The sequence below is a fragment of the Quercus robur genome, chromosome 3 (genome assembly GCF_932294415.1).
Source record: "Quercus robur chromosome 3, dhQueRobu3.1, whole genome shotgun sequence".
Lineage (NCBI taxonomy): Eukaryota > Viridiplantae > Streptophyta > Magnoliopsida > Fagales > Fagaceae > Quercus > Quercus robur.
In genome coordinates, this window is record NC_065536.1 from 28,158,809 (window position 1) to 28,174,362 (window position 15,554).

General features: G+C 30.4%; 1 protein-coding gene across 1 annotated transcript in view; it reads right to left on the reverse strand.

Moving 5' to 3' along the window:
• Window positions 1–1,231: 1,231 nt before the first annotated feature.
• The window catches only part of LOC126719477 (protein RGF1 INDUCIBLE TRANSCRIPTION FACTOR 1-like), a 33,672-nt gene continuing 19,349 nt past the window's right edge, over window positions 1,232–15,554 (reverse strand). Inside the window, exons 4-5 of the mRNA XM_050422025.1 lie at window positions 3,139–3,291; window positions 1,232–1,414 (exon numbers count right to left, since the gene is read on the reverse strand). Coding sequence (XP_050277982.1) covers window positions 1,271–1,414; window positions 3,139–3,291 — 297 coding nt within the window. The 3' untranslated portion in view covers window positions 1,232–1,270. The remainder of the gene's footprint in view (window positions 1,415–3,138; window positions 3,292–15,554) is intronic.

The following is a 15,554-nucleotide window of genomic DNA, read 5'->3' on the forward strand; positions in this document are numbered from 1 at the left end:
TCTTCCTCCCCTTAAGCCAAACCATAATGCCATGATTCTCACAAAAGTGGGTCTCCTCTATATGTTTAGGATATATATGGTAGAACCCATTAACTTACTCTATTTTACACATTGGTTTCTTTAGGGATTTATTTATGATTTTTTTTTCTGAGATGCTCAGCTCTTGGATTAACCCCAATTAATTAATTCAATTACCTAAATTGATTAATTAGGTCAAATTATATGCACTAACATGAAGTAACGAACAAAATCACAATTCTAATCTAGGGTGCAGTTGAAATTAATTAAATTTGACGCAGTGATTTGTTAACTAATGGGAGAAACCTTCACAAGGCAAAAACCCTACCGAATGAATTTCAGGTCATTAGTCCTAAGAATCCACTAATCAAGATTCAAGCGATTACAAGTGCAAGGAATCTTACACTCCTAATCTATCCCAAAGCACCTACCTACAGTAGAATCCTTACACTAATCTCTAATTAGACTTGATCTTATAGAGAGTTCTTCAATTGCATAAATCTCAAATCTGTGACTGACTCCCAGCAACTTGAAGCTTGTTGTTGGATGCAAAGTTCTTCACTACACACTTGTAGAAGAGAAAGCAACTTGGTTATAAAACCCTAAGGCACATAAGAACGCATTAACTTTACAAGAAGTATGTAGATTCTTTATGTGAGTCTTTGTGTATGATGATGGCAATAAAATAAAGTTTTTATTTCATCTAGTAGGTTAGAGAATGAAACCCTAGAAAAGCATTATCATCATAGGCCAAAAAACAGATCTGAGATTTCTGGATCTATGAAGCTTGAAGATCAAGAGGTATCGAGGTTCATTAATTCTCAATAGAAGCAAGTATTGAGCCACCAGTTTTCAGATTTTCACACTTGTTTCTTTGTGCAATCTTCATGTGTTCAATACTACCACTTGAAAAACCTTTTCAAGGTACTTCAAAATATTTTTGAATCTACTTAGAACTACCCAAATACAAGTGAAGTATGTTTTGTCATAGAATATGCCAATTACATAAAAATAAGACCTTAACGGAGTTTTCAATAGAGGTTCTTGACAACAAATTGAATTTCTAGACGAAATAAGGTAGCAAAACAATGTTAAGGCATCAAAATGACCATCAATATAATTCTAATATCCGGGTTACACTCAACATTAATTAAAAGGTAAAATGGAATACTAAATGCAAAGAAGTTACAATCTTACAATTACTATCAGAAATGATGATGCATATAAGTATGTCCCTATCATGAGGACTTGATTAAAACATTGGGGCCCTCAAAGGGGCTGCTTTCCTCAGTTTCCTCCTCTTGGATGATTCTGCGAGGTATTTTCTGTCTCCAAATATTACATTGTCTAGGTCTTCATTTTTCTCATTGGTTTGATTATCATGTAAGGCTAAAACCTGTCAACAATTAGAAGAATGATGATGAGCATATATGTGGCTAGTTTATATTCCATTTTTACTATTTATATTGGCATCGATTGAGTTATGGGTTAGTGCGAGTAGACGGTTGATATTTGACTTAGGGTTTTTATTCTCTAACCTCACTGTTTTTTCATTGATTATTTCACATTCAATTTTATGTGTTAAAATGTTTACATTCTCTTGCCAATTGAGAATACCCTAATTAGTGTAAAAGGATATTTAACCTTTGAGTTATATTTGCCACTGGCGGCTCCACCTCTAAGCTAGGGTGGTTATAGGACCATTTTGACTTGCAAATAAATGTATATATATTTGCCACAAAAAAGGCTTATATACTAAGCTAATTTATTGTGACCATTCTAATAAAAATATTGAACACTGTAACTTGAAAATCACAAGAATTTGAGTTCAACAAAAATAAGAGTAATGATACATCTACAACAATTTTACAACAAATCTTATATAGTAAATAATTGCTAATTTTAATTTAGGCCCAATACTAACATCACTTTTAAACCTACCAATAACAACTTGTCGTATAAGATTTGTTGTGAAAATGTTGTGGACATAGCATTATTCCAAAAATAATTTTGGCCTCCAAACATAATCCTTAACCCCTTAAACCCAAAAATGTTGTGAACAATTGCTAATTTTAATTTAGCCCCAACACTAACATCACTTTTAAACTTACCAATAACAACTTGTTGTATAAGATATGTTGTGAAAATGTTGTGAACGTAACATTACTCCAAAAATAATTTTGGCCTCCAAACGTAAAAAAGCTTAATAACAACAATAAAAATTAGCCCCCCAAAAAAAAAACCCCAAATAAAAATAAAAATCTTTAATCATTTAAATTTGTAACTCATTCAGCCCATTGTATAAAAATAATCTATAATTTCATTTTTTCTTAAAAAAAAAGTAAAAAAAAAATCGTACATGATCGTGAATTCTCCTAAATAACTACTCTAAAAAAAATTCCTAGAACCGCCATTTTGTGATCTAGTTTTAGGAGTACGGTTATTATGGCCGCAGGTTTAGGAGAAGTTGGTCCATCTTTTACATTATTGAATGTTGCATTATGTGTATGAATTCTACAGAATTGCCACCAAAAAAAAAAATCATCAAATGTTATGCACTGAAGGTACCAGTTGTGTAGGAGCTTGGACTCCCTCGAATATAGTCTATTTTACCAAATTTGGAGACCCTGGTTCCCTCAAAGCAACCAAAATTTTATTATTTTTCTTCTCTAAATATTTATTTTTTCTTTCAAAAAATATCTTGCATGTTCCATACTTCTACAAACAGTCAGTACGTGGACAGTTGAATTTTTAGTGTTCTTTTCTGTGTGTTTGTACTTTCTTTTCTCTATTTTTTCCTATTTTATGTTTTGAGATCTTTACAAGCTAAAAATAGTCTTTAAAATTAACCAAATGTGGGAATGTGGGAAATGCTATTTGGAGAACTTTTTGCCCAGCACCCAGAGGCTTATTAGATGAACTGAGAAGTAAACAATTTGAAATCAACCCTGTCTAAGGATTGCCTGTTGTCTGACTTCCTCCAGTTCATTAAAATTGAATATAAATTCAAATTTATTGACTATGGAGAGGGTGAACCGGTATGACCTTCCATGTTCTACCTAGTTTTTCCTATCTGGTCAAAAACAATAAAAAAGAGGAAGATGAAGATGAAAAACTGACCTTGCATGCTACACTGCAATAGAGTGAATTATCTTGTAGAGTCCTATTACGGATGGTACACCTATGGTCCTTTAAATTGCTCTGCTTCTGCTGTTGGTGCCGGTGAGTTCTCGGCTTCAAAAATACCACTTTGGCTCCATTTGTATGATATGACTGTGAACAAGAAATTGCATGTAAACATTGGTTGATATATCTCCATGCGTTGCTATAATGTACGTGTCACCAAATTTGGTGTTGCTACATTATCACATTGCTGTAATAGTTTACACAATATACATTACTGCTACGGAAGCATATAAAAGAAATTGTGTTGGGATCATTGGTGGTACGTGCTCTTTACATCTTTCGGCCAGCAGGTTTTTCCGCTAGGACAGATTAAGAGTCAGATCATATTCATATGGAAGAGCTTTTTAGTACTTGGCTGATAGCCTGATATGATATAACAGACTAACGAGGAATATCTTTGATAGACAGGACGTGGGTTTTGGATTCCTCATCATTAATCATATGTTGGTCTCTCAAAGAACAATCTTTGCGCTTTCCTTTTAAGTAAACCATTTTATAAATTTTTTTATGGAAATATGAAAAAATGACTAATGTTTTTTTATATTTTATCAATTTTTTTATAAGAAATTTTTTAAAGTGGATAATTAATATAGGACAAGATTTAGGTACAATACTTAAGTGTTGTTTCTTAGGTTCATTTTTTAAGATTCTACTATGTGGATTTTTTCCTCATGAAATGAAAGTATATTTTTTAGTTAAGTAGTCATATGGCTGAATCTTAAGATGAGAACTTAAGGAACAGCATCTGAGGTACTGTACCTAAGTTTTGTTCATTAATATATACCCTAAAAGCATATATTAATCGGACTCTTAATTTAATACTTTCTAATGATGACCATGTCTCACTTTGACTGTAAAGTAAGTGACCTATAATAAATAATAAGACTAGTCACTAGAGTCACAAAAATTTAACAAAATATTTTACAATTATAGAAGTGATAAGTATTGAATTATAGATGATAAAATGATATTAATTGTGGTTACATATGAGAATTAATAAAAACTTGCTAACTCAATTTTTGTAGAAAATATATAAAAAATTATTGCGTATGTATTGTTACTTAATTTATATATATAATAATAGGTAAAGCTGAGAAAAACTCAAATTAGAATTTCAAATTAGAGTTCCAATTTTGCCCCATGTGTCCTAAATTATTTATTCTTAAAGAATTTTATTTCTTAATTTTAGAATAACATGTGGGATCACATCATAAATATTCATCCAAGTGAGTTATTAAGTACAAAAACCAAAAAGTCTAGAATAAATGAATCGTAAAAAAGAAAAAATACTTCACAGTAATTTTTTTTAATAAAAAAATATGGACAATTTACAATTTATATTTAATAATATCCTTACAAAATTTTTTAAAGAGTTAACAAAATATAAAAATGACTATCAATAATATTTAAATTATATATATAGGAGTAGATTTCAGTTAGCTCAACTGATAAAGTCTCTGATGGTTATATAATAGATCTAAGATTCAATCACCTACACCAAAAACTGATTGGTGTCTTGGTTTGATGATAAAGAGCTATCATCAGGAATGAACGCTATAGGTTGAAACTCTCTCTCAATATATATATATATATATAGGAATTATATAATGCATCTTATCGTATATATTTAAGTGTATCCATGTATATATATGAGGTTACAAACTAGTAATATATAAAACCCCCCAACATGAAGATTGATGTCTTATACTTTATTGTATATTTGTATTTGAATAGTAGGTGCATCATAAATACCTTCAGTTACTATTTGCTGAAGGGGTAACAAATCAACCAATATCTATAATATATATATATATTTTTGAGGAAAATATCTATAATATAATATCTAATACTATATATAAAAATAGAAATTAAGAGAAAGTTATATTCTATAATTAAGTTTAATTTGCCACGTAGGAAAAATGTTCAATTTAAAAACTGCCACCTATTAAAAAAAATGGAAAATTCTGGAAGGACTTCCAAATTAGAGGATACACGCAATGATGACACATATTTGTTTCTCCAAACATCTATACTATGATGATATGTCATCTATTCTTAAAACTAAAAGACTCATAAAAGATTTTATTAAAAATGACCATTCATTTACTACAAAATCCTTTCATTTCTCTAAAAAAAAAAAAAAAAAAAAAAACCTTTCATTTTCTTCTAAATCCTTCCATTCCTCAATTTGGCCTATTTCTAATCTTTTTTACTATTTTTTTTTCTTTTTGTGTGGCTATTTACTATTCACATTTGACCATTTGATAATGATCAATATAATTATATAAAAAAATAATAATAACAATCACTTATGCTTGAAGACCTTGTAAACGTTGTATAAAATCTTTAAAAAAGAGTTTTTATTTTTATTTTTTTTATTTTTTATAAAATTAAAAAAAATTATATAAAAGTAGATATTCTACTATAATCTAATTCAAATGTATATGTGTGTGGAGTTCCCTTTCAAAAACTTGAACCCAATCCTTACTCCCCCCTACAAAAATTTTGTATTTGTGGAGTGATCATCACACGCCAATGGTGCGCGGTGATTAAAAGAGAGTTTTTAGATAATGAAAGTTTTGTAATTATTTAATTATATATACTAATTTAAATTTATATTGATGTAATTATAGAATATTGAACATTCTTAAAATAGGCAAAATTGGTGTAATTACATAATATTTTTTGACATAATTACAATAGGATAAAATTTAGTTACAAAATTAGTTGTAGCCAAAAACTACAACCTTACTCAATATTTTTTACCAGAGGTGAATTTTGACAAATCCATCATTGGGTTACATTTTCTTCTTATATCCTTCATGCTTACAAAATTTATAGAAAATTAAAGATCAATAGCTATGTTATCAATAAATTGTTTAAATTATAAGTTTTTGTAATTTAAAATTATGCATAAAATATAATCTTATAGATCATATAGTAAATAATATTCAATTAACACAAAATTTAATATGTATATCAAGAGCATAAATAACTTGTAATCTAACTGTTATATTTTTGAAATACGTAGTAACATTAATGATGTTGAGTAAGGTTGTAACTTTAAGCTACAATCAATTTTATAGTTAAACTTGGTTCTCAAAAAAAAAAAAAAAAATTTTATAGTTAAACTTTGTTCATTACAAAATATTAAACCTTCTTAAAATAGACCAAATTAATGAGTGTTTGAATATTTATCATTCCTTTTTAAATTCCTTTCAAAAACCTATCACTATTATGGAATTTAACACGTTAGTAATTATTTAGTTAGTTTTGTGTGCATATTCACTATTATGGAGGATGTTTTGCGCTTTTGTTTTACCTTTTACTGCCTTTTCAAATTACCAATAAAAAGTTAATCATTTACTCTCTTTTTTTTTTTTTTTCATTTATTTCAAATTACCTATACATGCGGTGATTTCATGTGGTGAGTGGTGACTTGAACAAATAATGTCACATGGTATGTATCTATATATTAAATACATATTTTTAAAACTAATGTATCATTATATTCTTAAATAGCTATATATTTTTATAAGTTGAAACAAACGTCATATATCCCATCGACTTAAAAAAAAAAAAATAATAAAACATATCCTTGATACATTAATTTCTTTCAATTCATACCAATTAATGCATTTTCAACAAAATTATATATCCTTATATAATTAGATTCTTTGGCTGGTTACAATGCTTATTATTAAGACAAACATAAATATCCTTAAGTAAATTAATTTATTTCTATTTAAACCTAGTTAATGAATTTCAAACAAAATAAAATTTATGACTTCAATTTCTACTATAAATTAATTTATGCCTTTTCAAATTTTGCTTATTTCTCTACTAAATTGCTTTCTTTCTTCTTCTTATTATTATTTTGCGATTTTAAATGTTTTATACTCATTATTAAATATTATTTTTCTTGAGGGAGAAGATTGATGAAAATTGCAATTATTGCCTATTTTTAAAAACTTAAGGGACACCTTGATTCAGATTTTGAGTGTTAACTCAGATTATTCTTAAGATATTATTATGATAGCATTGGTAATCGAAAGGTTGACTTCTATATTTTCAGTTCAAATTATTGATAAAAAAAATATTTTCAGCTCTAATTATCCATTGTATTTGTACAGTTTTTTTATTGTGTTAAAAGAGTGGCTGATTGGTCGTTGTAAATTTAATTAGGAATTGCACAATTGTGTTTACATTATATTTTGAATTAGGTTATTAAATTTTGATCAATGTAAAAAGTGCATCCAAATTTATTTATTTATTTATTTTAAAGAAAATACTTATTTCAATGTTTACAAACCGTTAAAATTTATTCTCAAGATACCCTTTATTGACGGTTGAGTACATGTAGAAAAAAGTAATAGGCATCTTTATGTGTTTATGTTTCAACAGCTTTTAATAATACTTTGACATTTATTAACCGTTGATAAAAGTGTAACATTTTTTTCGACGGTTGCATAGGCTGTAGAAAAAAAATTTCGACATAGTTTTTAATAACGGTTCTCGATGGTTACTTTAACCGTCGAAAATAGTATTTTCAATGGTTTTTAGTACTTTTTTCAACGGTTTCAACCATTGAAAATAACCAAACTTCTTGTAGTGAACGTTGAGATACAATGAATATGTATATTCATATCTCACTCATCCTTCCATCATCCATAAAAAGAAACAACCTTCTCTCTCTCTCTCTATCACTAGGCTTCCAATGAGCAATCCCTCAAGCATGCCATGAAATGTACCTCTCTCTCTCTCCCTCTCTCTCTCTCTCTCTATATATATATATAATTCTTTTTAGATATATGTTTGGAAATACTATTCAAAATGCACTGAGACCAGTTTTTTTCGAAACACAAAAAATTAGGTTTTATGCCAAGAAAATAAATAGTATTTTTTGACTAATTACTAGCAATTATTTATTTTAATACTTATATAAAACCTACATAATTTGGATAGGAATTGGTTTAGATGAGGATGATGATGTTGTGTTTATTATATGTCTACTCAGTAAATTTGTTGCTTTATACTTTAATTAAAAAAAAAATACAAAAGGAAATCTTTATTAGGTTTATACAAGTTACTTGATAAAATTGCTGAATTGTTTTTTTTTTTTTTTTTTTTTTCTCTAGAAATCCTAATACATTGAGTGTGGTTAGGAGGAAGAGAGGTGAGGATGGTAGGGTTGGTGGTGATCAGCAATCCAAGTTAGAGTTAATAGGAAAGAATTAATGCAAGTCTGCAAGTCACATGATATGTGGTTCTCAAGACCAAGAAAAATTAAAATGTTTAAAATAGTTGTTTGGAATGAAAAAAAATATCAATGTACCTTTTTGGGAGATATTTTTGTGATAACTGATTGACTTCATTCTTTTAACATTCATTTAGTGATCATCAAATTATAAGTAGTTTGATTTTTTTAAAACTCAAAAGTAGAAAAATTTTTGAACATGGCTTTTTGTATGGAAAATGATATTTGAATATTCTTAAAAAGTAGTGAAATTAAACTAAACGTGCTTAATAGACTTTTTTTTTTTTTTTTTTTTTTTTTGTGGTCATTTGAGCTCTCTCTCTCTCTTTTTTTATTTTTTATTTTTACAGAAGTGATAGAAGTCATTTGAGCTCTTAGAATGTGATAGAGTTGGGACATAGTCCAACTCTATAATTGTATACTAGTCATTGTTGTGGTTTATACAAATTTCTATAATTTTAGTAGTATAAATGTCTCTCACAAGTCTCACCTCTTCTTTTTTTTTTTTTTTTTTTTTTTTTTTTTTTTTTTTTTTTTTTTTTTTTTTGTTATTGAATACTCAAAAATGTGTGAAAATACAAGAGCTATTTAGACCCTCAAATTAAAGTTACGGCTCGATTGATTTTACTCTAACTTAATACTAAGTGCAGAATAGAGTAAAAGCGAGCAGATAAACAAACAAGCTACTCTAACCCATAATCATTATAACACAACAGTAAAATGAAAGGTAAAAGAGTAGGGAAGAAGAATGCAAACACAAGATAACATGCCGATGTGTTATCGAAGAGGAAATCGAAGAACTCGACGAAAAACCTCTCCGCCGCTCTCCAAGCGGTAATTGATCCACTAGACAATCAGTTGGTATACATGGGTTAGCAAGAGACCCTCCAAGCCTAATCTATACGATGTACCTAAGCCCCCCAAGCTCCTACTCTAATAAGACTTCTCGGAACCGTGTCTTGTCTAACTCTCCGGATCCCGCAACAAGCTCCATGTTGCATCTGCCATCCTTGACTTCTTCCAATGCTTCCTAGCAGCACCAAAACCTCATTGAACACTCTGAAAGGGTGTGGTAAGTGTTTGAGTTATCAACGTCTCAAGGATATGGAAATGGAGAGGTAGGAGTTGAGGAAAATCCACAAGAAAATGTGTAGAGATATGTGGGTATAACAATCTCTAACTTTCAAGGTTTGTGACTAGGGTTTTCTCTCTAAAGCACTCCTCACATTTGCGGGTAATAAGGGTATATATAATGTGGGTACAGAAAGTGTGTATCAGATAACATAATTTGGCAAAACAAAATGTTTTATGAGTGTCTCGCAGGAAGGCCTTACCCGCAAGTTACTTGCAAAACAGAGCTATCTCCATCTGTCCTGACTCTTCGCATTTCAGTCATGTGCGGGGCACATGCATCATTTCATGGGATGCTTAGTCGCAAGCTACCCGCGAAAACTCTTTTGTCTTTAATTACTTGAGTCTTCACACTCTCTCTCTATCATACAACCCTTACAATTAAATCCCACAATAAATACAGGGTACAAAAGATTGAGCATAATTACAATCAAATTTGGCACAGAATTAAAGCCAACAAAACACATAGTTGTAAATTACAACTTTACAGTTACATATGTTTACGAGATTATGATCGTTGACAAGATACGCTACTAACCTCTATAATTTTTCATCCAATAATCTTTTTTTTTTTTTTTTTTTTTTTTTTTTTTTTTTTTTAAGTATCCTAAATTTCTTGATAATGCAAAAATTTACCAAGAAAAAATTTCAAATGATGAAGGATTGAAATCTGTTTAAGTTTTGAAACTGTCTCTTAATTTTAGTTTGAATATTTAAGGATTGTGTTCTTTGACAAGATATGGATGTAAGGTAAACCAAGTTTAAAAATTCAAGAGTAAAATCGTGCAAAACATGAGTTAACAACTAGTTTTATATATAAAAGTAAAGAGTGGAAGAATATGGGGTTTTGCAATATGACACATTCTTTGAGATTTTTATTTATTTATTTAGACTTTTAGCTCAACAAAATTTTTATTTATATCAAAGTATTAGTTCATTAAATGAATTTATAATTGTAGATTAATTTTTTATATTAAATAAATTTATATGTTTATTTTTATAAATTTATATAAGAAACTATTTTTATTTGTAATAATAATAATAATAATAATAATAATAATAATAATAATAATAACAACAACAACAACAACAGATTTACAATATGATATTTGTAATATCCCAACCAAATTATATGCTTAATTAATGGGGATAATGTACTTACTCAAATTTTTAGAAATGTGATTTATTTATTTATTTAGATGAATTATTTTTTGTAAAGTTTACTTTCATAAGGAATTAAAAAAAAATCAATAATACTTAATGGCTTATATGAAATTTTCTTTCACTAGTTGGACTTTTTAGAAAATAGAGTGTTAGGTTCTAAGACTTTAGGAACTAATATATTAGAACTTCAATTTGTATATATTGGCAAACCATGATCAAAACATTTAGTCTAAGTTTAAACTTGCTCAAAGTTTGGTTTAAATTAAGTTTGGAATCGAGTAATTGTAGGAAATTACTATTCCATTTCTATAAGACTCGATCAATCGAAAATTAGATTTGATCGATCGAAAGTCGTATATCAGTTAACAAATGTAAAAAAGGCCATAACTTATCCGTTTGAAGCCCAAATCGTGATAAGTTTTTTCCAGTATTTAAAGGACATTATAAGCTAACTCTATAGAGGGTTTCCAGAGGTTTTTTTAGAGAGATTAGAGTGCATCTTGTGCCTATTTTGTAGATCTAGGGTTTTATATCCAAAAGCTCTCTAAAGTCTTCTATCAGTGTTATTCCTTGAAAAATCTCAAAATCCGGTATTGTAGAAGTTGCTACATATAAGATCAACTTCTAAGGAGATCCAAAACCTTTGAGTGGAGTCTCAGAGTCACAAGCGTGGGTGCTTGTGTTGCAAAAGCCTAATAGAGAAGGAGTTCATGAATTTGGAGCTTGCACGTGGTCCTTTTAGTAAGTTCTACATGTGGTAACAATAGGATGTTAGTAGTTTAAATCTTATTGTAAACTTCAATTCTCTATAGTGGATTTGCTTTTTACCTTGAGGATAGCTAGGTTAAATCCTCCCTAGGTTTTTTATCGATTTGGTTTTCTGGGGTGATCATATCATTGTGTTCTTTATTTTCTACTACTTTATATGATATGACTTTATTGTTTTAACCTAGATTTGAATAATAAACCTAATTATTCACTTGGTTAATTAATTAGGTTAAAAAATCTAATTTACAAGGATTTAAAAACGTATAAGTGGTATCAGTGTAGGTTAGCTCTTGTGTTAGATCTTTTGATCTAAGAATTAATCCTTGATCCCTGCTATCATGGATAATTTGAAGTGTCTTTCTACTAATGTTTGTGACAATTTGAATAAAGAAGATGCTATTGCTTCTGTTGATCTTATTGATGCTTGTTGAACTCTTCGTAAGAAATTATCTAAATCATTGAAAATTGCTAAGAAATTCAAGGAGGAGTTAAAACTGGCTAATTTTGAAAAAGAGGAATTGGTTGTTAGATTAAATGAATCTAACAAAAAGAATGAATTTTTGAGAAATCAAATTTCCTCTCAAGATGAGAGATTAAAAGCTTGGAATTAGAGTTAGTTGAATCTAAAGCTAAAATTGAAAATTTGACTAGTATCAAGCCTGCCGTTGATAACAGAAGTGTTTCTGTTTCTCTTAAGCCTAAAACTGAGAAAGTTTATATCCCTCATTTCAAGAGGAATAATAAAGAAAATGTTTATTTTGTTAGGCTAGACAAAGGTAAAAGTTTTGATGTAGACGCTGAAGTTTCTAAACTTATGTTTAAACTTACTGTTAGAGAGTGTTGAGGACTCTTTTTTTGGTCCACATGGCATTACTTCATTGGCAACCCATGCCATATCAACATATTATTGATTTTTTTGGTAAATCTCTTTAAAGCCTCAAATAAGCTCATATCTCATTTAACTACATGGATTGGGCTCACATAGCCCATGAGATCCTTACTTCAAGAAGTGGATTCAGGGTCCACATTTCCTCCTCATCAATTGGGATCCTAACCCCACGATATCATCAACATTAACATATGGATCGAGCTTAAGCAATAAATCAAAACTCACGGCCAATATTACCTCTCTTACACTCATGACAAGCGGCTTTTTCAACAAGAGTCCATATTTACACAAAATGACAACAAAACTCGAGGTACGTCATCTCATCTTCGGCTTATGATCCAAGCTCATAAGTCTCTTTGGGGAAACTTTGGGAGTCATGGTTTGGAGGGCCAAGAGGTATGTTTAGTAAAGCTCCAAAGGTTTAAAGTTGATAAAAGAAAACATGTTGTTTGGCGTGTCTTCTCCAACTCCCTGAACTCTAACGAGTTCGGGTGTAACGGGTAACATATGGTAAGCATCTCTTATCACATAGCACTTAAGATGATTAAAATTCCCCATTGCTCTTTTTTTAAAACTTAATATTCATCATGTGACAAATACTCAATATCTACAGCCATTTAACTGCTGAGAAAATAACTGTTCATTCAATCCCCAGCTGTTGCTATATAAATTTAGAAACTTCATTATATTATTCTACATAATCTCATTACTTCTTTCAGCTAAAATCCAACTCAAATACATGACCTAATCTAATTGGCTATCTTTAATCTCCAACTATATGCAAAATATTCATGATATCTTTGATACCCAGCTGCTGTTTGCCATAATCAGACCATATATTTCTCTGCCAACTGTCAGAATAGAGCATCAAATACTCTACTTGCTTACCAAGATTATGTCACAACACAATCAGATCTTAACTAGATCTCCAAAACTTCATTAACTTTCAAGTAATCCTTCTATTACTTGCTAAAAATGTGTTGTAATGGAACCTTGGACCAAAAACACAAACTCCCGAAAAAAGGAAACATTTCTAGCTGAATCCTAGCAGTGTATTCAGCATTTGACACCTAACTGGAAGTGATATTATCAGTCATTTAATGCTGAAATCCCAGCAATCAGCTACTATACCCAAAATAGCAAGATACCCTTAAAGAGATCTTACCATTTTTCAGCCAAATCCATGAAATGACCTCTCCAACAGTCTGAAATCACCCAACTGATCTCATTTGCTTCTGCCCAAAGCAAACTGCTATCTTATGACAGCTGTGACAGTTGTCTCAGGATAGCTGTCACAGTTTTTTCTTGATAGCTGGGATAGCTTTTTCATAACAACTGTGATAGCTTTTTCAGAACAACTGTGACAGCTAACCCAACAACCTAAGCATTACTGATTTTTCCACATTTGGCTAAAACCAAAACCAAAACCAACTAAAGAAACTACCTTTCTCTTGTTAAAATTTCTTCCTTTTCTGCTACTCTTTCCCCAACAACTCTTATCCAACACAACAAGAAGACCTTAAAGCTAAACATACCATTTTAGGCCAAATCTTAAGATGGATTTTGACCTTTCATCAACACCTCAAAGGGGGGACAACCAAGAAAAAAGAACAACTCTCTCATGAAACTTCTTATTCTCTCTTCCTCTAATATCTTCTTAAGCCCTTAATGAAGTTCTGAGTTTTTTAGTTTCTAATTAGAAACTAAACTTTCCAGCTCTTAACCCATAAATGCCCTTCATAAGCCCTCATACATCCTCCAGTAGAAAATCCCAGCAGCTTTGCTAAACACATTACAACACTATTACTCTCTTAGACTCATTATCTTACTCTCCATATTCTGAAAATACATATTTCTTGCTACCCATATCTTTAAACATCTCTTTCTTCACTTCTCTTACACAATCTCATACACATTTACTACACCATTACATATAACGCATCACAACTCTTCTAAGCTCCACTCTCATACTCTCTCACTCTGAAATTCTACTGTTTTGTTGTCCATAAACACATCTCAATACTCTTCTACACTTATCTTACTGCTCCTATCTCCAAATACCTAAACATATCTTCACACTCTTCTCTTACAAAATCTTCTCTCTTGGAAAGCAATCTCTACAACTTCTCCAACAGTTATAATCTCATATTTATACTATCTTTAACCTCCATGTTTCTCATACTTTCATATATCATATATATTACAAATACTACATCCCACAAAATATCTATATCTTTTACCATTTCCACACTTCTCAAGAGATACCAAATGCTCATACTAAAAACCTTTCTCATGGAAGACATGAACTTCTACTACTAATGCCCTTCTCCTAGAAGGCACCAAGATCTTATATCAAAACCCTTCTCCTAGAAGGCACAAATCTATCTTACATAAAATCCTTCTCTTAGAAGGCACAAATACTCCATACAAAAGTCCTTCTCATGGAAGACAACACTATTCATAACTTCACAACAACTAAAAGAGCATTGTCAAGGGCAAACTCATTTAAGTGCATGATAAGAAGAGCAAGCTTAACCAACCCCTACACACAGCTGGGCATACTCTCTCTCCTTCCAGTTGCACCCATTTTTCCCTTTTAATCTTGAAGTTATCATGGCAAACTGTCTCTCTACTGTTGGAGTCATTTTGATGGAATCCTATCAGTTCACTAATGTTGCATAGTTGGGGCTGCAAACTATCAGAGATAAGTGACTTTGCTTCCTTATCTTTAAATTTACATCATCGAGTGCATGATTACTTCACATTTAAATACATATTACTTTATTCTCACTAATATTATAATTATTAACCAAGACTTAAACTCATTTAAATGCATGATAAGAGGGGCAAACTTAACTAGCCTCTATCGCTGGTGTAAGAACCAAGTACAAGAACTCTGGGCCTTAGATCCCTTGGGCTCACAATTTATTTGTAGTGGGTTTAAGGATTTCCTACAATGGGTCGTTCTCGGCAGAGAGACTCAAAGCAACACTCAACTGAAAAGCTCTCTCTTCGACTTCTTTCTCTCAATTTTTCTCTGAACCCCTTCTTCTCCCAACTTTCCTCTATTTATAGCCAAGGTTAGTGGGGAGACCATGATTATATTCATCGTTAGTGCTATTGAAGGTCCAGTATTATCTG